The sequence below is a fragment of the Ahaetulla prasina genome, chromosome 2 (assembly GCF_028640845.1).
Source record: "Ahaetulla prasina isolate Xishuangbanna chromosome 2, ASM2864084v1, whole genome shotgun sequence".
Classification (NCBI taxonomy): Eukaryota; Metazoa; Chordata; class Lepidosauria; order Squamata; family Colubridae; genus Ahaetulla; species Ahaetulla prasina.
In genome coordinates this window covers 25,100,943-25,124,477 of record NC_080540.1, presented here as the reverse complement: position 1 = coordinate 25,124,477, position 23,535 = coordinate 25,100,943, and the positions used below count along the sequence as shown (strand labels likewise).

The 23,535-nt window shown below is 46.0% G+C and overlaps 1 protein-coding gene across 1 annotated transcript; it reads left to right on the top strand.

Moving 5' to 3' along the window:
* Positions 1–17,379: 17,379 nt before the first annotated feature.
* LOC131190429 (vomeronasal type-2 receptor 26-like) lies at positions 17,380–23,290 on the top strand. Its single transcript, XM_058167750.1, has 5 exons — positions 17,380–17,385; positions 18,651–18,755; positions 21,459–21,585; positions 22,530–23,101; positions 23,222–23,290. Exons 1-5 carry the CDS (start codon positions 17,380–17,382, stop codon positions 23,288–23,290), a joined length of 879 nt encoding a protein of 292 aa, XP_058023733.1.
* The last annotated feature ends 245 nt before the right edge of the window (positions 23,291–23,535 follow it).

Below are 23,535 nucleotides of genomic sequence, written 5' to 3'. Positions count from 1 at the left end.
CTGATTGGATGCAGCCTCAGGCTGAAGTGTATATAAGGAGAGGTTTTTCTCCAGAGTTTTGCTGGGTCACACTATATTAAAGAGCTGTTGTCACTAACCTGGTCTCCTGCCTCGTCAATACCCAAACATAACATTGGCGACGAAGGTGGGATCTTGAGGCAGAGCACCAGAACAGAGCTGAACTCACTACGAGAATCAAACCCAGCAAGGTGATAGCGAATGCAGCGATGACCGGCTACACGCCACCCTCCGTTTGACCCTGCCCAGGAGACATGGGAATATATATGACCCGTTTGAAAGTTTCCTGGAGGCAAGCGAGCTACAGGAGTCTCCGACAACATAAGCGGGCTTACTTCATAAGCCACTGTGGGTCAGCAGTCATCGCCGTCATGAAGCCCTAGCGAGCCAACACCGCTACACTCCGTATCGTGGCAGACCCTTCAGACCCTCCTGAGAATCACTCGCACCAGCCCGTCCAAATCGTTCGGATGCGAGTTTGGGGCGCAGGCAACAAGAAGGCGAGTCTATCAGCGACTACATGGCAGCCCTGAGACAAGCCTCCAAGCATTGCAGTACGCGATCTGGACGAAGAGCTGCTGGAACAACTTATACGGGGGTCAGAGACATCCGTTTGAGGAGGCGGTTGCTAGCCAAGAGCAACCTGACATTGTAAACGCTCTGGACGAAGCCAGAGCCCATGAGATGTCAACCATGCAGCAGACACCTTACAAAGCGACTCACGCCGATGGCGGCGCAAAGCGAGCACAGTCCACCACGAAGAAACCTATCGTGAGTCAACCAGCGAAGAGGAGGAAGAAGTCCACTACACGGAAAATCGACAAGGAAGACCCGGAGGAATGCGGAAGTTGCGGGCGACATCAGCGCCAAAGATGTAAGTTCAGGGCGCCATTTGCGGCGGTGTGAAAGGAAGGGCACCTGGCTCAAGTCTGCGAGCACCCCAACCTTCCGCGAAAATTCAAATCGGCCAATCAGAGCGGCTCTGAGTCAGAGATGCAAACCCCACATTCCGAAATTTCAAACCAGCCAATCAGGCGCGAGATCGGCGGCGACCAGCGATTGGCCAGGAAAGAAAGAGCGCGAAGTCAAACCGAATGACTGTTACCATAGACCATGCAGCTACCGCATCGAAGAAAAGATCTTCACAAACCCGACAATTGAAGGCGTACCGTGCCGACTGGAAGTAGACACAGGATCAGCTATCACAATCATGTCCTGGGACACTTTTGTGAAAGCCTTGCCGCACATCGCATAAGCGCAAGCTACAGAAACAACGGCTCCGGGTGCAGGATTACCAGGGCAACCGCATCCCTGTTCGAGGGACAACGACCGTCGAGGTCAAATGCTGGGACATACGAAAGACCCTGCCCATCACGTTAGTCGGGAACCTTGCCAAGCTTGCTGGGGCTAGACTGGTTCAGGCGTTGGGAATGGGGTGACTGGCGTCCACGGGCGGATGCAACCTGCAAACGCCCTACTGGAGGAATTCGCAGGCGTATTCGAGGACCGTTTAGGCAAGTACAAGGGACCCCTATCTCCTTCAATTTAGACCCCAAATAGCTCCCATTAGGTTAAAGGCAAGGAGGGTTCCTTTTGCACTCAAACCTAAAATCGACAAAGAGTTAGATAAATTAGTCAGCCAGGGATACTAGTGCCAGTTGACCATGCCAAATGGGAGGCGTAATCGTCACCCTATAAAACCAGGCGGGTCCATAAGAATTTGCGCTGATTACAAGGCTACCTTGAACAAAGCATTGCAAAAGCGCCTACCCAGTTCCAGTAGTGCAACACTTATTGCACTCACTAGGACACGGACAAGTTTTGCCAAATTAGACTTGGCACAAGCGTACCAACAGCTACCCGTAGATGCTAGCACAGCTGAGCCCAGACCATTGTAGCACGGGTGCCTTTAAGTGCACCCGGTTACAGTTCGGGGTGAGTGTGGCCCGGCTATTCAAAATTTGATGGGCGGCTCCTACAAGGGTTACGAGTCGTACCCTATTCGATGATGTGTTGGTATCAGGGAAGATTTAAGAGAACTGGGGAAGCGATTAAGGAAAGTTTTGGCCATTTTAGGTCGGCAGGATTAAAAGTCAAAGCAAGCAAGTGTCAGATAGGGGTCGAATCTGTTGAATTTTGGGCTATAGAATAGACAAAAAGGATTCACCCACTGAGAGCAAAGTCAAGGCGATAAAGAGAGCCCCAGCACCCAAAAACAAGACAGAACTCCAGGCTTTCCTGGGTCTGGTAAACTTTACGCCGTGTTTTTAAAAGACAAGGCAACCGTTGCTGAACCGCTGCATAAATTGCTTGGAAAAACACTGTTTGGTCGTGGGGAAGTCAGAGAATAGGGCATTTGAGGCAGTAAAAGTTTGCTATCAAGCGATAGCCTGTTAATACAATACAACAACAGACTGCCGTTAGTATTGGTTTGTGATCGTCCCCTATGGAGTAGGAGCTGTACTTAGCCACAGACTCCCAAAGCGGCACTGAAGCCCCTATAGCGTTCTATTCACGACGATGTCCCGGCTGAAAGGAATTACAGCCAGCTAGATAGGAGGCTCTCGCAATAGTGTCAGGGGTGAAAAATTTCACGAATACGTTTTGGGCGTGATTTGAAATTGTTACTGATCACAGACCGCTATTGGGGTTACTGGCTGGCGACCAGCGCCAGTAGCACTCTCACCTAGACTGACCAGATGGACTATTTTTGACCGCATACTCCTACAAACTGCAGCATCGGCCTGGAAAGAGCTGGGGCATGCGGACGCATTGAGCAGATGCCCATTGCCAGGAAATCGAGGACCCCACCCGGGCACCCGTTCTACTAATTGACTCTTTGGACTCTGGGCCAGTCACATCGCAGGAAGTGGCTCGGGCCTCCTACCGGGACGTTGTTTTAAGGACTGTAATCAGTTGGGTTCAAAGGGATGGCCCGCTGCGCCGGGCGACCGTTTTAAAGTAAGAAAAAGAATTGTCTGTGCAAGGGGTGCCTGCTCTGGGGGATAGGGTGGTAGTTCAGAGAAGCTGAGAAAAAGTTCTGGAACTCCTGCATGAGGGTCACCCAGGAATTGTGAGGATGAAGGGTTTGGCTAGGAGCTATGTCTGGTGGCCCCTAATGGACAGGAAATCAGTGACAGGGTTGGCGATGCCAAGTATGTCAGGAATCAGACCACTACCACCTCGGCCCCAGTTTTGGAGTGGGAGAAACCCCAAGGCCCTTGGTCCCGCATACACATTGATTTTGCGGCCTTCCACGGCCAAACATTTCTAATTGTGGTGGATGCATTCTCCAAATGGCTGGAGATCATCCTAATGAAATCCACAACCGGAGCTGTCATCTCAGCACTAAAACACCTTTTGCCACGCAGGCTGCGGACACCCTCGTGTCCGATAACGCCCACAGTTCACCGCAGCATTATTTGAAGGGTACCTGGCTGAAGAGGGCATCCGACATGCCCTCTCAGCGCCGTTCCACCCTGCGTCGAGCGGCCTTGCTGAAGCGTTTTGTCCGGAGTGCGAAGAAGCGCTATCACGAAGCGGCCCGGCGATTGGCAGGCACGTCGGCGCATTCTAACCGTCAACACAGGACCCCTGTGTGGCCACGGCCGCAGCCCAGCCGAGCTATTAATGGGCGGAAGCTACGGTGCCCGCTAGACCGGCTACACCGAACTACGTACAGGACGGGTTCAAAACAAAACCAGATAGAATCCGAGAGTTAAACATAGGAGACTCGGTGTGGGCACATAATTACAGCGACGGCCCTAACTGGAAGAGGGGATAGTCATAGACAAAGCGGGCCCCAAATCTTATCTAGTGGAACTAGGCGATGGCAGAATCTGGGCGCCACATAGATCAATTAAGAAACAGATTGAGCGATAAGGCAGAATTAGGCGAGAACAGCCCTGACTATGATTTAATTAACCCCACAGCTGACTGGGCGCCAGAACAAACAGAAAGCGTAAGCAAAGACCAAACAGAGACTTATCTGAGTCAGGCGAGGTCCAGCGACACCCTCCGGTCCCTCTAGAGGACAGCAGGTCCGAGCCGGCGAATAATCCAGGGCGGATGGCGGGAGGAGGAGCTCAGAGGAACGAAAAGTCCCTCCGGCAAGCTCGACTCAACTCCAGAAAGTGAACTGCGAGGTCCGGGAGAGTCAGGAGGACGTACCTGCAGGACTACGTAGAGAAGTAATATGCAAATATTGGCAAAGTGCCTTCTGGGAGGGAAGGAGTGTAATGTATTACTGTAAGTTTTGGCGGGAGTTTTAGGCGGGAAATATCTCGTTTCTGATTGGATGCAGCCTCAGGCTGAAGTGTATATAAGGAGAGGTTTTTCTCCAGAGTTTTGCTGGGTCACACTATATTAAAGAGCTGTTGTCACTAACCTGGTCTCCTGCCTCGTCAATACCCAAACATAACAGACTCCAAACCTAGAGGCACATGATACTCACCCATCTCCATTTAAATTTAATGAATGTTGGGGAGATGGAATTGATACAGTCCCCCTCCTGGTTTAAGAATCGCAAATGCACCATTATTTGTAACAATACTAATTTTCTATATACTATATACTAATATATAGTATATATACTATTTGTTTTCTAACCAAAGACCTATATATATACTATATATATATAGTATATATACTATATTATATATATGTTTTCAGAGGTTTTTGCGGGTGTTTGTATGTAGGTCTTTGGTTATTCGGGTTTTCTCCCGCGTAAAATTGGAAGTGTCTTGGCGACATTTCAACGAAGTCTCATTCGTCATCTTCAGGGTTCAGCTTCGTGCTTCTGGGAGCAATGTGTGATTGCAGCTGTTTCTTCCTTTTTAACTGCTAGTGGGGGTTTGAACTGATTGGGTGGGAGCTTGGCTGTGCTCTGATTGGATGGGGTTTTTTTGTGCTCTGATTGGATGGGGGTGTGTCCTCTTTGGGTGGGGGCTTGGTTGTGCTCAGATTAGTCTGAGTTGCAGGGGGATTTGAGCTGGTGAGCTGCATTGCTGTTGTTTGGCTTCGTGTTTGTGGTCGTGCTACATCTTCATAGTGGGTGTCAGTCTGATTAGTCAGCTAATGTTGCAGCTGCGGTCTGGCTTCTGGTCCTTGGTCGTGCTTCATGATCAGTGTGGGTTTGTGTCTGCTTTCTGGGTGGATGTGTGGTGGTGACATCCTGTGTGGACCTCGTGAGTGTGGGTCTGGTGTCATTCCTCATGTTAGGGACTCGTTTGTCAAAAGAAGAAGCCTAGAGAGTACCTGGAGGTCTAGCCGTTCCGAGGCTGATCGGACACTAGTAAGATCTTTTACTAAGACCTACCTAGTGGCAATGGGGGAGGCGAAACGTTCCTACATTTCCACCCTCATTGCATTGGCAGATAACCGCCCGGCCGCCCTGTTTTGGGTGACTCGCTCCCTCCTTCAACAGGAGGGGCGGGATGACCCCCTACAGGGACGTGCTGAGGAGTTTAACGGTTATCTATACGATAAAATCGTTCAGCTTCGGGATAGTTTAGACCAAAATTACAATGATCCAAGTGGGATGGCAGAGGCACGTCTTGTTGAGGTTATTTGGGATAAGTTTGAGACTGTGGCTCTCGAGGACGTGGATGTCAGGCCTGGAAACCATATTAAACTTTAGGTTTCCAGACGCTGCCACATTTTTATCCTGAGGGGAGGAGGGGGGGGTTGAGGGGTATGGTAACATTCTTCAAAGGGTCAAGGTCGGATGGTGTTCACGTCTGCAGGAAGAGTGGCAAGAAGTTACTCGAATGAACTGGAAGAACGTGGGACCGTGTGATCATCAGAGGGGTCAGGGGGGTGGGACTATGGGGGTTTGTATAACTGGGGAAACGAATCCGGAACTTCAGTTTTGGGAATTGCACTCATCGTGTGCCAGTCTCCTCATGCTAGTAAAGGACTCTGAGAAAAAGAAAAAAATGCCTCTGAGTCTCTTTTACGCAGAAGAGGTATTTCTGGAACCTTGACATTATTCCCAAAACTCTAAAAACTTTCTTTTGCTAACGGTACCCTCTCCTCCTCTCAGAGGGGGCCCGTTAGAGGGGTGCTGGGCCCCAGTCTCTGCAACCTCCACAGCGGTGCAAAGACCCAGTGAAGATGGAAGAGCAACAAGTTGAAAGCGTAGAAGGAGCCACGAAACAGGATTCTAACAATTTAGTAGAAGTCACCTATTTCCCATCTGACGACAGGACCCGAAGCCCCGAAAAGGAAGAGCCTGCTTGTCCGCTTGGAGCACGCCCCAAGGACTCTGATTCATGGGTGAGCTGCCAGTCGGGAGAAAACATTTCCCCGGGGGGGAATGGAGAGCCCCCTCCCTCTTCTCAACCTCACTGGAGGGCAATAAAACCTGGAGAATCAGGAGAGTCCCTGGATTGGGACCTGAGAAACCCCCTGAAATCCCAGTCTCTATTAGACCTCCCTGAGACTTTTGAGCGGCTGGAGGTGAGACCTCGAGAGCCTTTAGCTCAGCCTAGATTCACCTTCCCTCCCACCAGAGAGAGAGAAATTACTGAAGCTCGAAGCCGTTCCGATGAACGCAGGAGGACCCCCCCTCCCTCTTTCAAACGGCAGGGAATTCAGGCAGCACCAGAAGCTTGGGGGGGATCGCAACTCCCCCCTCCAATTGATCTTTCCCGCCAGCAGAGGCCTACGCTGCCGCCAGCAGCTTCTATCCCGCCTGGGTGGGCGTTGTATCCGGGACAAGGGTGGATTCAGTATCAATGGCAACCAGCTAGTTCAGCCCCTTCCTTTCCTGTGGGACTCACGCCGATGGTTGTTTCATCTGCTGAAGCGTTTCAAGGACTTTCTTCTCAGCAGCCAGGGGGAATGCCGCCCCCCTTTGCAGCCCAACAGCCAGCCACAACAGCAGCAGCCCCACCCCCGCAAATCCCTCTACGGCAGCAAGTAGGCCAGCTAAACCCCCCTGCACCCCCCCACCAACCCCTCCCCCTTTCAAACCAACCTTTGATGGGAATCCACACCACCTGGCTTACTTTCTCAGCAGAATTGAGGCTTACGCTGAACAATATAGACATCTATACCCATCAGAAAGAAGCCTAATCAACGCCATCTCAGATGGAATGAATGTGGGGCTAGCTTCAGAGTGGATAGCACAGCTATACAATGAACATGCACCAGAACTGAATAATATTCACGAATTTATAACACTGCTTCGCAACCGGTTTCAAGATGATGACCTAATTGCAGAATGTGAAACCACCTTAAAAACAATGAAACAGGGCAACAAGCCGCTCAAACAATTTGTATGGGATTTCAGAAGAGTTGCTGGCAATCTTAGACATTGTGCCTGGTCTAGGCGTGTCCCTTGAGGGCCACCCAGGAGAATGGGCCGGGTAAGGTCTTCCAGTGCGCTGCTTTCTGCTATGGTCCTTCGCTAGTTCAATTTCCATCTCTGCTGCCAGGGTATACCAGCCATACAATGTGGTTGGAGACGCTCGTGCCCGGCACAGTTCATAGAGATCTCCATTCAGGCCCTCTTTGTAAAAGTCGACCAGGATCACCTCCGACCACCCTCTCATCAAGGGGACTAGATCACTGAATTCCTGGGTATACTCAGCCACCGGTCTCCTCCCTTGCCTGATGGTTTTCATTCGACCTTTGGCTTTCTGCTCCATGAAGGTCCTCAAACCTCCTCCTTAGTGCCGTAATAAAATGCTCGTAATTTTGCAGTAGGGGGGAGTGGTTTTTATACAGCGACACAAACCATGCAGCTGCTCTTCCGGTCAAATTGTGGGTCACAGCTCTAACTTGTGCTGCCTGTGACCAATAATCTCCCCCCCAGTCTAACATGTGGTCATTCACTATCGCCAGGAACAATTCCAGCTCCTTAGCATCTCCATCAAATTTTCTAATATGGGAGGAATTTTGGCTTTTCCTTCCCTCTGCGGCCTTGCATGGTCAGCAGGTGGCGCCCGGCCCCCATCCAATTCAGCTTCCTCTGGGGAGAGAGTTTCCGTCTCTTCAGGAATCTCACCACCCTGGAAATCACCTCTAACGGGCCTCTTTGTAATTTCTTCTTCCTCTTCCCCTCCCCCCTTGGAGGACTGAACAGGGGATTCATACCTTTGGCGAACAGCTAGCCTTACTTTCACCTCACGGAAAAGACGAAAGGCTTCCTCCAGCTGGCGTCTGTCTCTTATCTCTCTCTCTCCTTGCCAATCCGAAAGTCTCACCGTCCCTTCTTTTTCTCTTTTTGTTACTCCAGGCTGAAACTCTTCGGCACTTGGTTCCCACCTTTCCTCTTCCAGCTTTAATTGCTCAATCCACCGAGCTCTGCAAACTTCCAGCTCGGGGTTAAAAGTGTTAGCAAAAATTCCTCCGGACGCCTCCCCCAGCTCAGCCGGCGGCAGTCCTTCCATCACATTTGGGTTTTCTTCCCCCCCGGTATTGCGATTGCAATCCTGGTTGGTAGACATGGTAGTGTTCCAGCTTAATGTCAGGCTACTGACGGCAAATAGGAAAGAATTCACCTTGACTCCATTTGGAATAGAAACAAGTACTTTTACTTTTACAGTCTGGTTAGCAGCCAAGCAAAGCTGGAACTGAGACAAAATATGGCAAACATATCATATCCCCCCAATTGTCCCTCCTCCTCCAGGAGGTCAGGCTGGTCTGGTCCAATGCCAACTCCTTCACGGCCCCTCGTGGTAATCTTCTTCCACAAGTCTCTGGATGTCAGTCAACTCAGGAATGCAGTGTCGGTTAGGAAAGCGCGCGCTGATAACACTCAATCATTAATCACCCCTCCTCCCAGTTATGTCAGCCGACACTAATAATAAGCTCTTTTCCCTTACCCCGGATGGTGGTATGATTCATCTCATGATCCTAAGAGTTTATAATACAGAAATAAACATTTTACATTCTATCTACTGATATAATCATTTAAAAGTAAATGAAGAGTGGAGTGGAGGCTGACACATTGGCCAGAAGCCATTGTTCTTCATTACTTCAAAGACGCGATTGATCAAAACATCAGAAAAGCCTGCTCCACCAGAGGAATCCCAGAACAACTGAATGCCTGGTACAACGTGTCCATTGCTCTGGACAGAGAATTCAACCCCCTCCAAAGCCAATCACCAACTACAGCTCCACAAAGACCACCTACAAGATCCTCCCCCTCCAGACCAACCACACCCTCCACCTTTCAACCTTCAACAATAATCAAATGCTACCATTATGGGAAACTAGGTCATCGGGCGTCAGTTTGCCTAGCCCCAACACCCCTCCCACAGTATCGACCACCAACTGCTACCCGACCACGCAACCCCCCTCGAAAGAATCCTAATACCAGTCGCTTGAGGCAAACAGACCTCCTCACTGACCTTCCATCGTCAGCCTGCCGACGACTCAACCCAACCAGAAAATGACCCAATGGTGAGTGCACCTATTCCTCCTTTTGCCATCAAAGTAAACTTAATAATTCCAGGGGGAGGAGCCAAAAAACTTTTAGACGCTATTGTGAACACAGGATGCACCAGATGCCTGATTTCAACCTCCACAGTTGCCCAACTCCATATAAAAACATTTCCCTTGAAGCACCCAATTAAATTCCACCAAGTAGATGGAACCTTGATTGGTGGCGTTCCAGCAACCCGAGTCACACAACTGGTTCGCTTAGAAATTGGTGCCCATCATGAACTTATAAGATTCATAGTAATTCCTAAAATGTCAGAATCCATCATCCTGGGTTTAGCTTGGTTGGACAAATGGGAACCCACAATTAAATGGGAGGATGGATTCAGGAAAATTATATGGACCTTCGGACCCTTAGACCAAATCCCCCCCCGCCAACAAAAAAAACCCTTACCCAAAATGACCACCAGATGGAACCAACAACCACCATGTCCAAGCCATCTCCTAAAGAACCCCGCATCCCTAAAGCATACATGGATTTATCAGATGTTTTTAGCGAGGATGAATGTAACCTCTTACCCCCCCACCGGCAAACTGATTGCGCAATTGAATTGCACCCAGGGGCAAAATTACCAAAACCCAAAATGTACTCAATGACGCCAGCAGAAATGTCTGAACTAAGAAAATACATTGACACTAACCTAGCCAGAGGGTTCATTGAACCAGCAAAATCACCTGTAGCTGCGCCTGTGCTATTTAAACAAAAGAAAGATGGTTCGCTTAGATTATGTATTGACTTCAAAAATATCAATGCGATTTGCATACAAAACACTTACCCGTTGCCACTTATGCACGACTTGTTGAACCACCTATCAAAAGGCAAAATTTTCACCAGATTGGATTTAAGGGAAGCCTATTACCGTGTCCGTATCAAGGAAGGTGATGAATGGAAGACGGCTTTCAATTGCCCTTGGGTAGTTTCCAATACCGTGTCATGCCCTTTGGCCTCCAAGGGCTCCAGCTGTTTTATGCAACTAATTAATGAAACCCTGCACCCCATCTCTACAATGGGGTTCTTGTCTACTTAGATGATATTCTTATCTACTCAGACAATATGGAACAACACATCAAATTGGTCAGACAAGTTCTTAAAAGCTCCTAGCAGCCAAGCTATATGTCAAACTTTCCAAATGCGAATTCCATAAGGAATCCCTGGACTACCTAGGTTACATATCAAACAAAGGTATCGAAATGGACCCGGGCAAAGTAAAAGCAGTGTTGGATTGGCAACCGCCATGCACACGTAAGCAACTTCAAAGTTTCTTGGGATTAAAATTTTACCGCAAATTCATTCCTTCTTTCAGAAGTAGCTCTACCATTAACGGAATTACTAAAACTGGGCCATTACCCACCAAACCCAAACCTAACCAACCTACCTTGGACAATGGACTGCCAGCGTTCCTTTGAACACCTGAAACGCCTCTTCTCGATGGAACCGATTCTTCAACACCCGGATCCAAATAAACCTTTTGTGGTCCAAGCTGATGCAAGTGATGTAGCAATAGCCGCTGTCTTATTACAACGGAATACGAGAACAACCTTATGCCCTGCGCGCGTGTCTAAAAATTGACGGACACTGAACGCAGATGGGCAGTTTGGGAAAAGGAAGCCTTTGCAGTGCGTTGGGCACTCCTCTCCTGGAGGCACTTCCTTGAAGGCGAAAGAACCATTCGAGTGTGGACTGACCACAAAAACATCGAATACTTAAAAAAAACCCGAAAGCTTTCTCCCAAACAAGTTCGATGGGCTCAGTTTTTCAAGCGCTTCCATTTCACCCTCAAATACATCCCAGGCGACCAAAATCTACTGGCTGACGCTCTATCTAGGAAACCACAATTCGACAGCCAAGAAGAGGTGATACATGCGATGATCCCGATAGCGAACCAGCAAGCCAAGCACTTACTCGATCACGATCACACCGACTAACATCCCACCAAACAAACTGCTAATGGACTTAAAATCAGCACTCACTGATGATGCTTGGTTTAAAGAAAACTCGCCACACCTCACCTTAAGGGATGGGATACCCTGGCAGGGCACAAAAATTTATGTACCCGTCACTATGCGGCTGTCAATACTACAGAGAAGCCACGACTCTCGCCTAGGAGGTCACTTTGGGTATTTAAAAACTCTCCACTTGGCCAGAAGACAATTCTGGTGGCCGAAAAGGAAATCAGATGTTGAAGACTATGTCAGGAGCTGTGCTACCTGCGCCACCATGAAGTCCAGACCAGGGAAACCCCCTGGACTCCTACAACCCGTAGCCGAACCCACCCGACCATGGGAAGAGATTGCCATGGATTTTATTGTTGAACTACCACCTAGTGGAGGAAATACAGTGATATGGACCGTAGTGGACTTATTCTCTAAACAGGCCCATTTCACTGTGTGCAGCGGATTGCCATCGGCTAGAAAATTAGCAAAGCTCTTCCTCAAACACATCTACAGACTGCATGGAGTTCCTAAAAGGATAATATCCGACAGGGGTGTTCAATTCACAGCCAAGTTCTGGAGAGAATTCCTACGGTCCATTGGGTCGTCTCAAGGACTTAGTTCTGGTTTCCATCCGGAAACTAACGGAGTGGCTGAAAAACTTAATTCCATGGTGGAACAATACATACGGTGTTACGTAAATTACCAACAAGAAAACTGGTCTGACTTGTTACCATTTGCAGAGGTTGCATATAATAATGCGGTACACACCAGCACGGGGTTAACCCCTTTTCAAGTAACCAGCGGCATGGACTTTGTTCCAATGCCTGAACTCCCCGTTCAACCCCCCACTTCAGTCTCCCTAACAGACTGGATGAATTCATTACAAAAAGGTTGGGAAAATACAAAAAAGGCTTTAGCTGTAACAGCTCGAAATTACAAAGCTCAAGCTGACAAACACCGTTCCCTTCAACCCCCTTTTCGCATTGGAGATAAAGTCTTTTTGTCTACTAAGTATCTAAGATTACGAATACCCAGCAGGAAATTCGGTCCAAAATTTTTGGGTCCTTTCCCCATTGTAAAAATTATTAATCCCGTTACTGTCCAACTCAAACTCCCTCGCATGTTGGGAAGAATACACCCGGTATTCCATACCAGCTTACTAAAACCTGCTAAACAATCCCACCTAAGGCCTCACCCTACCGCTCCCCCACCCCCCTTGATAATCCAAGGTGAAACTCACTATGAAATCAAGAAAATTCTTGACTCTAGACTCTACAGAGGTCAATTACAATACTTAGTCCACTGGAAGGGATACCCATTATCTGAATCTACTTGGGTCAAAAGTTGGAAAGTGAATGCGGACAATTTAATTAAACAATTTCACGAGACTTTCCCTGACAAACCTAAGAAACCTCTTGGAGAGGGGAGTGGGGGGTAGAAGGGAATTGTGGACCATTGGCACTTTTCTTTATCGACTCTTTGTTTTTCTTTCCTAGGATATAGTTTCTTTTCTAAGAGGGGATGCCTGTCAGGCCTGGAAACCATATTAAACTTTAGGTTTCAGGCGCTGCCACATTTTATCTTGAGGAGGAGGGGGTTGAGGGGTATGGTAACATTCTTCAAAGGGTCAAGGTCGGATGGTGTTCACGTCTGCAGGAAGAGTGGCAAGAAGTTACTCGAATGAACTGGAAGAACGTGGGACCGTGTGATCATCAGAGGGGTCAGGGGGGTGGGACTATGGGGGTTTGTATAACTGGGGAAACAAATCCGGAACTTCAGTTTTTGGAATTGCACTCATCGTGTGCCAGTCTCCTCATGCTAGTAAAGGACTCTGAGAAAAAGAAAAAAATGCCTCTGAGTCTCTTTTACGCAGAAGAGGTATTTCTGGAACCTTGACAGTGGACAGGTTACTGGGGAGGCTACATGTGACCACATGTTTATTGGACCCGTGTCCTTCCTGGCTGGTGCTGGCTACTCAGGAAGTGACACGAGGCTGGCTCCGGGGAATTATAAATGCTTCATTGTTTGAAGGGGTTTTCCCCGCTGCCTTGAAAGAGGCGGTGGTGAGACCCCTCCTCAAGAAGTCTTCCCTGGACCCAGCTATTTTGGGAAATTATCATCCAGTCTCCAACCTTCGCTTTGTGGCGAAGGTTGTAGAGAGTGTGGTTGCATGGCAGCTTCCCCGGTACCTGGATGAAGCCATCTATCTAGACCCGTTCCAGTCTGGCTTCCGGTCTGGTCACAGTACGGAGACAGCTTTGGTCGCGTTGGTGGATGACCTCTGGAGGGCCAGGGATAGGGGTTGTTCCTCTGCCCTGGTCCTATTAGATCTCTCAGCGGCTTTTGATACCATCGACCATGGTATCTTGCTGCACCGGTTGGAGGGGTTGGGAGTGGGAGGCACCGTTTATCGGTGGTTCTCCTACTATCTCTCTGATCGGTCGCAAACGATGTTGACGGGGGGGCAGAGGTCGGCCCCGAGATGCCTCACTTGTGGGGTGCCTCAGGGGTCGATTCTCTCACCCCTCTTGTTCAACATCTACATGAAGCCGCTGGGTGAGATCGTCAGTGGTTTTGGGGTGAGTTATCATCTGTACGCTGATGATACTCAGCTGTACTTTTCCACCCTGGACCACCCCAACGAAGCTGTCGAAGTGCTGTCCCGGTGTCTGGAAGCCGTACAGGTCTGGATGGGGAGAAACAGACTCAAGCTCAATCCCTCCAAGACGGAGTGGCTGTGGATGCCGGCACCCCGGTAGAGGGGGGGGCGAGTTATTGGCCCCAACGGAGAGGGTGTGCAACTTGGGTGTCCTCTTGGATGGGCGACTGTCATTTGACGATCATTTGGCGGCCGTCTCCAAGAGGGCCTTCTACCAAGTACGCTTGGTGCGCCAGTTGCGCCCCTTCCTTGACCGGGATGCCTTATGCACGGTCACTCATGCCCTTGTCACTTCCCGCTTGGACTATTGCAATGCTCTCTACATGTGGCTGCCCTTGAAGTGCACCCGGAGGCTGCAGTTAGTCCAGAATGCAGCTGCGCGGGTAATAGTGGGAGCAACTCATTGCTCCCATGTAACACCAATCCTGCGCAGTTTGCACTGGCTTCCTGTGGTCTTTCAGGTGCGCTTCAAGATTCTGGTTACCACCTTTAAAGCGCTCCATGGCTTAGAACCCGGGTATTTACGGGAACGCCTGCTGTTACCTTTTGCCTCCCACCGACCCGTATGCTCACACAGAGAGGGCTTTCTCAGGGTGCCGTCCACCAAGCAATGTCGTTTGGCAGCCCCCAGGGGAATGCTGTCTTGATCTTGTGTTTGTGGAGGATCTTGCTGATTCTGTCTGTGGTGCCTTTTATATATGGGAGGTATAGTATATATACCTCCCATATAGTATATATAGTATATATAGTATATATACTATATACTATATATTAATACTAAGACATCATCAAAAAAGGACAACAAAGAATGTTCTTTCTGCGCCAACTCAGTAAGCTCAAACTGCCCAAGGAGCTGCTGATTCAGTTCTGCAGAGGAATTATTGAGTCTGTCATTTGCACCTCTGTAACTGTCTGGTTCGGTTCGACAACCCAACAAGAAAGACACAGACTTCAGAGGTTAATTAGAACTGCAGAAAAAATAATTGCTACCAACCTGCCTTCCATTGAGGACCTGTATACTGCACGAATCAAGAAGAGGGTCGTGAAAATATTTACAGATCCCTCACATCCAGAACATAAACTGTTTCAACTCCTACCCTCAAAACGACACTATAGAGCACTGCACACCAGAACAACTAGACACAAGAACAGCTTTTTCCTGAAGGCCATCACTTTGTTAAACAAATAATTCCCTCAGCACTGTCAAACTATTTACTAAATCTGCACTACTATTAATCTTCTCGTAGTTCCCATCACCAATCTCTTTCTACTTATGACTGTATGACTGTAACTTTGTTGCTGGCAATCCTTATGATTTATATTGATATATTGACCATCATTTGTGTTGTAAATGTTGTACCTTGATGAATGTATCTTTTCTTTTACGTACACTGAGAGCATATGCACCAAGACAAATTCCTTGTGTGTCCAATCACACTTGGCCAATAAAAAAATTCTATTCTATTCAACTGGCCAGTAACCAAGGGTCAAAATAAATGATTGTGGAATCACTGTAGAAGGAAGAGGATGTTTCAAAAGTGACTCAGAAACCAATTCTAAAAAAATAAATCACCCTTTATTTCTATATAAGGATCGGGAAATAAATATCAGTGAGTAGTTGTATTTGCAATGGGCTGGGCAGGGGAAAACTACAAGAATCAGTAATTTAAAGAAGAGTCAGTACAGCATTCAAATCATGAATTCAAGACTGAACGGGGAGAGGAAAATAATGTGGATTTTTTTTTCCGTCCCATCTTTGGATTTGAGTCTTTGCTTCAAAATAAGACAAAGGAAGCATGGAAATCAAAATGATTCAGGAAAGTAGGCAGGACGGGTGCTGCAATATAGGAGCCGGTGGAATCAGGAGAACAAAATGAGAGAATTATAAAAGGAAGCAATGCAACTGCATTATCCTGAATGACTTACGAGTGAAACTGATTAGAAGGCACTGCATTGAAAGGGAAGGTTATATGCAGCAGTTTCGATGTAGCGATGATTATGTTAATGAAATGATCTCCTGGTCTGTAATAACTCCATGGTTTTTTCACCTCCTGGTGCTCTAAACTGAGTGGGCATTTCATTCTCAGCTTCCCTGAGACCGGCTGGGACAACAGCAGCATCAAAAGCAGAAGCAGGAGGTCCATAATTCATAGGGCTGAATCAATTACCTTCCCGTTTCTCAACAAGAACAGGAAGAATTAAGAGCCCTCTCATAAAAGCCCGTGACTTTCCTGATTCAGACAGAGACAAAGCAAGCTTCACCTGGAAAGGAGAGAAAAGTACGTTTAACGGCACAGCCCCTTCCTGGGTCCAAAAATTCATATAATACAGAGTGTGAGCTAAAGCCTTTATCCTTTCCTTGTGGCTTCAGTCTGATGTTTACATCAGTTACTGGAGAAGTAGGAGACATCTCAAAGAGCAGGATGGTGATAATTACAGGGTGAAGCAACTTTTCCTCTGGGGTTGATGAACTTCTTCCTTGGCTCCGTTTGCAAAAAAAGAAGCGAGAGTACAGCGTGTTAGTGAAAAATTACAGATACACCCCTGAGGGAAGGTTTCTGTATCGGTTGTTGTCTTTCCTGTCAGGACGCGTCCAGAAAATGATGTTGGTGGAAGACACAGTATTGTTGTTGACTTCTGCTGGTCTTCAACATGGTTTCTTTTCTCCAGGGGCTACTGGGTAAGGTCACCCAGAGCTTTGGAGTTTGGTGCCACTCTAGGTTGAAACCATGGAATGTTTTTAAATTTTAATATGGAGAAAGCAGTGGTGAAATGTACATATTTTTTTTGCTACCGGTTCTGTGGGCGTGGCTTGGTGGGGGTGGGTTATGTGACTGGGTGGGCGTGGCCTTTTCTTCTTTTTTTTTACTTTTTAAGCATTTTTTTACTACCGGTTCGCCGAATAGGTAGTAAAAAAATGCTTTAAAAAAGAAAAAAAAAAGGTTCTGAAAATTGCACATACAGCTGTGATCGTCGGAACTTTTTATTACTTTTTAAAGCACTTTTTTACTACAGGTTTTCCCGAACCTGTAGTTTTTTATCACTACCGATTCTCCCAAACTGGAGTGAACTGGTAGCATTTCACCCCTGGGAGAAAGATAGAGGTCCAATAGATTTTTTTTTCTTGACAGCAATTCATTGCCACACCCACCAAACAACTGGTTTGAAGCTGGGGTGGATGCTGGGAGTTCACAGGGGTTCGGGAGAACCTCTAGCTAAGATTCTGTTCAGTTCAGAGAACCCCCAAATCCCACACCTGGCTGGCCTCGCCCGCCCTACCCAAACCCTCCCAGGAGTCCCCATGCAGCCCATTTTAGATGCAGGTAAGTGCAAGGTGCACATGGAGGCTTTGGGAGGGTGAAAAACAGGCCTACTGGAAGTTTGGGAAGGCCAGAAACAGGAAGGCCTACTAGAAGTTCGGGAAGGCCTTCCCGGAGGCTTGAGAAAAGCCTCCAGAGCCTAGAGAGGGCAAAAACGCCCCACCAACATGGTATAGGAGGTCCACCATGGCCATGCCCACCCAGCAACTGGGCACAGAACCCCTTGCTAAAATTTTTGAAGCCCACCCCTGGTTAAAAGAGACATGATTTCCCTTCTTCTGGTTGTGTGGATGCACTCTATGGTGATGGGGCTTTTTGACCTTCGGATCTCTGAGGCTGTGTGTGATCCCTCTGCCCAAGACTGGTTTGGTATCCCTGTTTTCTTTGAGAATTGATGAATAAACTATTAGAAGAATACCATGGAAGATTATTAATAACCAATTACATTGGTGTTCTGTCCCCTCTCACCTCCATCCAAGCGATGGAGGCACTATCAGCTCTGGCAGCAAACTAGCAAGTGTCTGCCAAGTGTCTCTGTTATCTCCCTTGATGCCGATGAGTCACCCAGGAACAAACAGTACTTCAGCTCTTAGTTAAGCAGTTGATTTGCCTGCTACGAAGAGGCACAGCATCTCTTGCTGCTTTTATATCCTGTGGGGTGTGACTCCATGACTCAGCACTTCCTAGGCCTGCCCCACCCCTGCTTCTGTTGTTCCCGCCTCTCCTGCCTACAAAACCTAGGGTCCAGCCAGGCCTGATTGCCATCAGCTGGGTCTGTTGATATTTAATGTAATGTTATTAAGCCGGAATAGATTAAATAATGAATATGGTTGTAAACTTTAACTATTATTGCACAAAATATTTGTACCCAGATGACACACTGTTTAATGAAAGACAGATTGTTTGCATTAAAATAAATTTTCTTTTTTTACAAAAACAAAAAGGAAAAAATTCATGCTTTTGAGTAATCGACCTTTCTTTTCAAGGAGTTTATGAATAATCTCTTTTTTTGCTGCTGTTCAATTTATTTGATATCTGTTGCAGAATGTTCCCTATAATTGATCAAATGTGTCTATTACATTTTCTCAATACATATTTATTCAATATACGATTGACAAATTTTGCTGAACCTTTCTTAGTGGTAACACTTGTTGTCCTAATTAAGCATGTTTGCAATTTTAAAAAAGATAACTAAAAGAAAAAGCCACACAGGTGGGATAACAAACCAAAGTTTCTGTTTTTAAAATTCCTGGATCATTCCATTCTAGTTCCATCCCTTTCTGGAGAAGAATGAGTTCTACAATCTTTCCCACTGGAATCTTTACATGGACCATGATGGAGAAATAGCTGCAGATATGGACATTGAGTTCTTGGTAATTTCGCCTGAGGGGGATTTGATGAAAAGGAAACTGGGGAGTATTGATAGACACAGAGTTATAATTAATGAATTTGCTCTTTCATGGATAAATCTGCTCAACAAGGTGAGTCAAATATTGCTGTGTTTTCTCCTTTTCTTTAAAGACTATGAGCCATTTCAAGTGGGTTAATTCTAGTTGTCATGGTGGATGACCCTCACTGCGAGCTAAATGTACAGAAGAGAAAACTTAACATTTTGTTAGATGGATTTTGGGGATTTCAGTCAGTGGTGGGATTCAATTTTTTTTACTACCTGTTCTGTGGGTGTGGCTTTGTGGGCATGGCATGGCTTGGTGAGCATGGCAGGGGAAGGATACTGTAAAATCCCCATTTCCTCCTGATCAGCTGGGACTCAGGAGGCAGAGAATAGACAGGGGAGGCAGAGGTGGTATTTACCAGTTCTCCGAACTACTCAAAATTTCCTCTACCGGTTCCCCGGAACTGGTCAGAACCTGCTGAATGCCACCTCTGACTTCAGTACTATTCACAAAAGTGCCATTCAGATACCATGATAAGGAATATATTTTTAAACTGATTCAGTCATGTCCAATATTGGATGCTGGGTGATTATTCATTAGGATGGAGACCATGGATCATGCAGTTGAGAATTAAGCGCTGGCAGTTGTGTTCCTAATAGCCTCAGGTTCTTTTAACCAGTGTCTGCATTAAGGTTTGGACTGAATCAGATGAAATATAGTCATGACTGGTTAGATGTCCTGTCCATGTGAGAAATAAGCCTTACCTTGTCCAGGTGTCTCTCTTAAAAGGTCACCTTTTTTTTGTGGGTATACATCAATATCATTATATGAACAGTGAGGCATCTGGGTATCATTCATTTAAATACAAATAATAACAGTAATATTAATAATATTTGTTACATTAATCATACTTATGTAATTGTGGTGTTATTATACATATTTGTATTAGAGTGTGATCATTTTTAGTTGTTCAGTGTTTTTGTGCACCATTCTAATAATAATCACAATATTATATAAACGTACATAATGATACCATCTTTCAACATCTAATCTTTACATCTATATTTTTTCTCTCTGTAATTATTCGCCACTTTGACAAACATTTCAAAGAGTCCCTTTTCTAGGGTTTATTTTCTTCGGGGTTAGGTTCTAGGTAAAAAAAGAATCACCCAGTTCCAATCACTATTCATCTACACTGCTCCAGCACATTCTTTGTTGCTGCTCCAGCTTCACGGCAGCCATAATGGCTGCCTCTCCTCTTCATCCTTGGATGGGAAGTAATCCCTGGGTGCAGCTGGAGAGCCCCTCCTTTCTTCATCACCCCTAGAGGGTGACTTTAGCCCCTTGGAGGGCGGTTTCCAATGAGGAAGATTCAGTGTGAGTTCACGGAGCCCTGCTCCTCACGTCTGATCTCGCCGCGATGTCAAACTGGCTGCCAAGGGTCACTGATGTTCTGTAATGTTATTAAGCTGCCCAAACCTGAGTTATCCATATCTCTCTTTCACCCCACTGGGATAAGCAACAGGCCTTCTGCTCCTCTGAAGAAGCTCCAAAGATGTTCATGCATCACATGAAATCATAAAGCTGTTTTGATGTGAGATAATGCCCATAATCTGGAAAACTGAAGCACCAAAAAAAAAAAAAGACTTCAAAGAATTCAAAGAAAAGCCCTTCCTTGTTTTGGAAATAACAAGGGAGAATTTTGAAACGAAATGCTACTTAGATTTGGATTTTGGCTTGTAAGACCATCTGAAAAACCTAGAACGCATTTTTATCTTTATTGCCAGCTACCTTAAGTCCCTCTGAGCAAAAAGGAAGATCCAAATTTAATTAATAAGAAATGTAGACTTCTCTTTCCATGCAAGTTGGTGTCCCTTGATTGTAGTAGAAAAAGACCCAGATACAGAGCTGGACACAAGTCTCCTACTCTTCTCCCACTTGCTGAAGATGAAAAGATGCCTTTTTGAGGGACAAGTTCTCATGCATCTCATCTCACCCCAGTTCTAAAAACTAGGCAGTCAGTTTTATTCTTGGTTGAGAGCCACGTGAATTGAGGAAAGAAACACACAAATAAAGAAAGCCCTCATTTTAAAGGATTTTTTTCCCCTTTATGTCTTAATTGGGGCATGGTTTTGGAGTCCTTTCAAAAAGAAGCAGTTTTGCAATGATTTATATACTCCAGAAGAAGCCTATCCAGATCCTACTGGTATGAAATGTCTTTCTTCATTACAGCATTATTTTATTTAATAAATCTGATATAATAAAAAATCAATAAATCTTTTACAATGATTTCTTTTTCAAAATTTCATGCAAGATCCTCATACTGTATTTTAAAATCATAGTTATGTGAAGAATGGAGAAATGTATGTTAATAAAGCTAAGAGGAGGAACCAAACTGCTTGTCACTTAAGTCTGAATTTTTTTCAATTCCATCCCTCCAGTCTTTCTTAAGTAGAAAAATCCTTTATTTCAATGTTATAGATGCCAAAAGCAAAGGGGAGTGAGTAAATGAACTATCTGCCAATGTTCATCTCTCCTAAATCTGTTTGGAATGAGTCAAGGATTTCATATTTATCTAAGTGAAGCCCAGGAGCTATTTGGCTAATGTTAATGTCTACATCCATTTTCATGGATGCTTCGTCCCAATCTATTTTCTTTGGTGTTTCTTCTTTTTCTGCTTAGTCTCTGCCTCAGTCCCAATGTGTGGAAAGTTGTCATCCTGGATTTGTCAAGAGGAAGCGAGAAGGAGAGCCTGCTTGCTGCTACGATTGCATTCCTTGTCCTGAGGGGACCATCTCCGTTCATGAAGGTGGGGGACACCAAGGAAAAGGACAGGCCTTGTGGAATTGGATTCACCTGAAACACTCTCATGAAAGTGCAAGTTTAAAGACAGATCAATTGTTTTGGTTTTTGCTAGCAGTTCAGCAGTTCGATTCTCCCCAGCTCAGGGTTGATTCAGCCTTCCAGCTTTCCGAGGTCGGTAAAATGAGGACCCAGATTGTTGGGGGCAATAAGATGACTCTAAACTGCTTAGACAGGGCTGTAAAAGCACTGTGAAGTGGTCTATAAGTCTAAATGCTATTGCTATTATCTTCAAATTGCACAATTTCTTATTTAGAGGGAGGAATAGCAGACAAATCTTGAGGGAAGGTGTAGCAGATTGGACAAGCTTCCGTACTGCCAGAAAAAAATAAATCTCTTCTGCTTCATAGTTTGGATTCCAGATTATTTGCAGAACTAACTTTGTTTCCCCAGCTAATTCGTTTTCGAAAGATAGGCATCAAGTATATTATGACGTGCCATATGGCAGGATCCAGGAAATGTGTCTAGAAAGATTAATTGATTCATTGTCTGCCTCTAATAATGTAGGTTCTGCAAATTACAGAAGAAATCATTCAGGTTCCAGGACTTCTAACTGCATAAACTATAAAAATAAAGCTGGTTTTTTTTTTTTAAATAAAATGATATTCTTACATTCTTTCTGTAGAGATTTTAAGCAATGTTTCTCAGAAAATGTTGCTGGTAACAAATGTCCCAGGAAAGTATTTCTTGAAAGGTGAAAGTACAGATTATTTTTTAAAAAAAAATATTGCTTTTTGTGTTACTCAGATACAGAAAAATGCACCAAGTGTCCAGATGAAAAATATCCAAATGAGGACACAATCCAATGTATCCCCAAAGTTACAACCTTCCTTTCTTATGAAGAACATCTGGGAATCATTCTGGTCTCTTTTGCCCTATTCTTTTTCTTAGCCACAGTCCTTGTTTTAATCATATTCCTTCAACATCAGGAAACTCCCATTGTCAAAGCCAACAACCGAGACCTCTCTTACGTCCTCCTGGTCTCCCTCCTGCTTTGCTTCTTGTCTCCTTTTCTCTTCATTGGTCAGCCAAGGACAGCCACCTGCCTTCTCCGACAAACCGTTTTCAGTATCATCTTCTCAGTTGCCGTTTCTTCTGTCTTGGCCAAAACCATCACAGTGGTGCTGGCTTTCCTGGCCACAAAACCAGGAAACCGAGTGAAGAGATGGTTGGGGAAGAGCTTGGCCAACTCCATCATCCTTTCTTGTTCTAGTGTCCAGATTATGATCTGCTCCATCTGGTTGGGAATTTCTCCCCCATTCCGTGACTCAGACTTTTACTCCCAGCCTGGAGAAATCATCCTTCAATGCAACGAAGGCTCTGTTTTCATGTTCTACATCACCCTCAGCTACATGGGCTTCCTGGCTGCCATCTGCTTCACAGTGGCTTTCCTGGCCAGGAATCTCCCTGGAGCCTTCAATGAAGCCAAGCTGATCACCTTCAGCATGCTGGTCTTCTGCAATGTCTGGGTCTCCTTCCTGCCCACCTACCTGAGCACCAAGGGGAAATACATGGTGGCTGTGCAGGTCTTCTCCATCTTGGCCTCCAGTGCTGGTCTGCTGGTCTGCATCTTCATCCCCAAGTGCTACATTATCATTCTGAGGCCAAACTTGAATACAAAGGAGTATCTTACATCCAGAAGAAATGTATAAATGTGAGTTAGAGGAATTTCCATTCTCAACACATTTCAACAGGCCAAGCATAGAAATTGTTTCAAGTTGTCCCACTTACATGAGCTGGGGCAATGATTTTGAGCTGAAATAATCAAAGGGCAAATTGGAAGATAGTGTCCTCCATCCCTATCCAATATAATTGGAAGATCTGGATAATCTGGATTATATATCGGGTCAAATTATTTAGAAATAAAATAAGAGGGGAGCTAAAATACAGCCCTAGA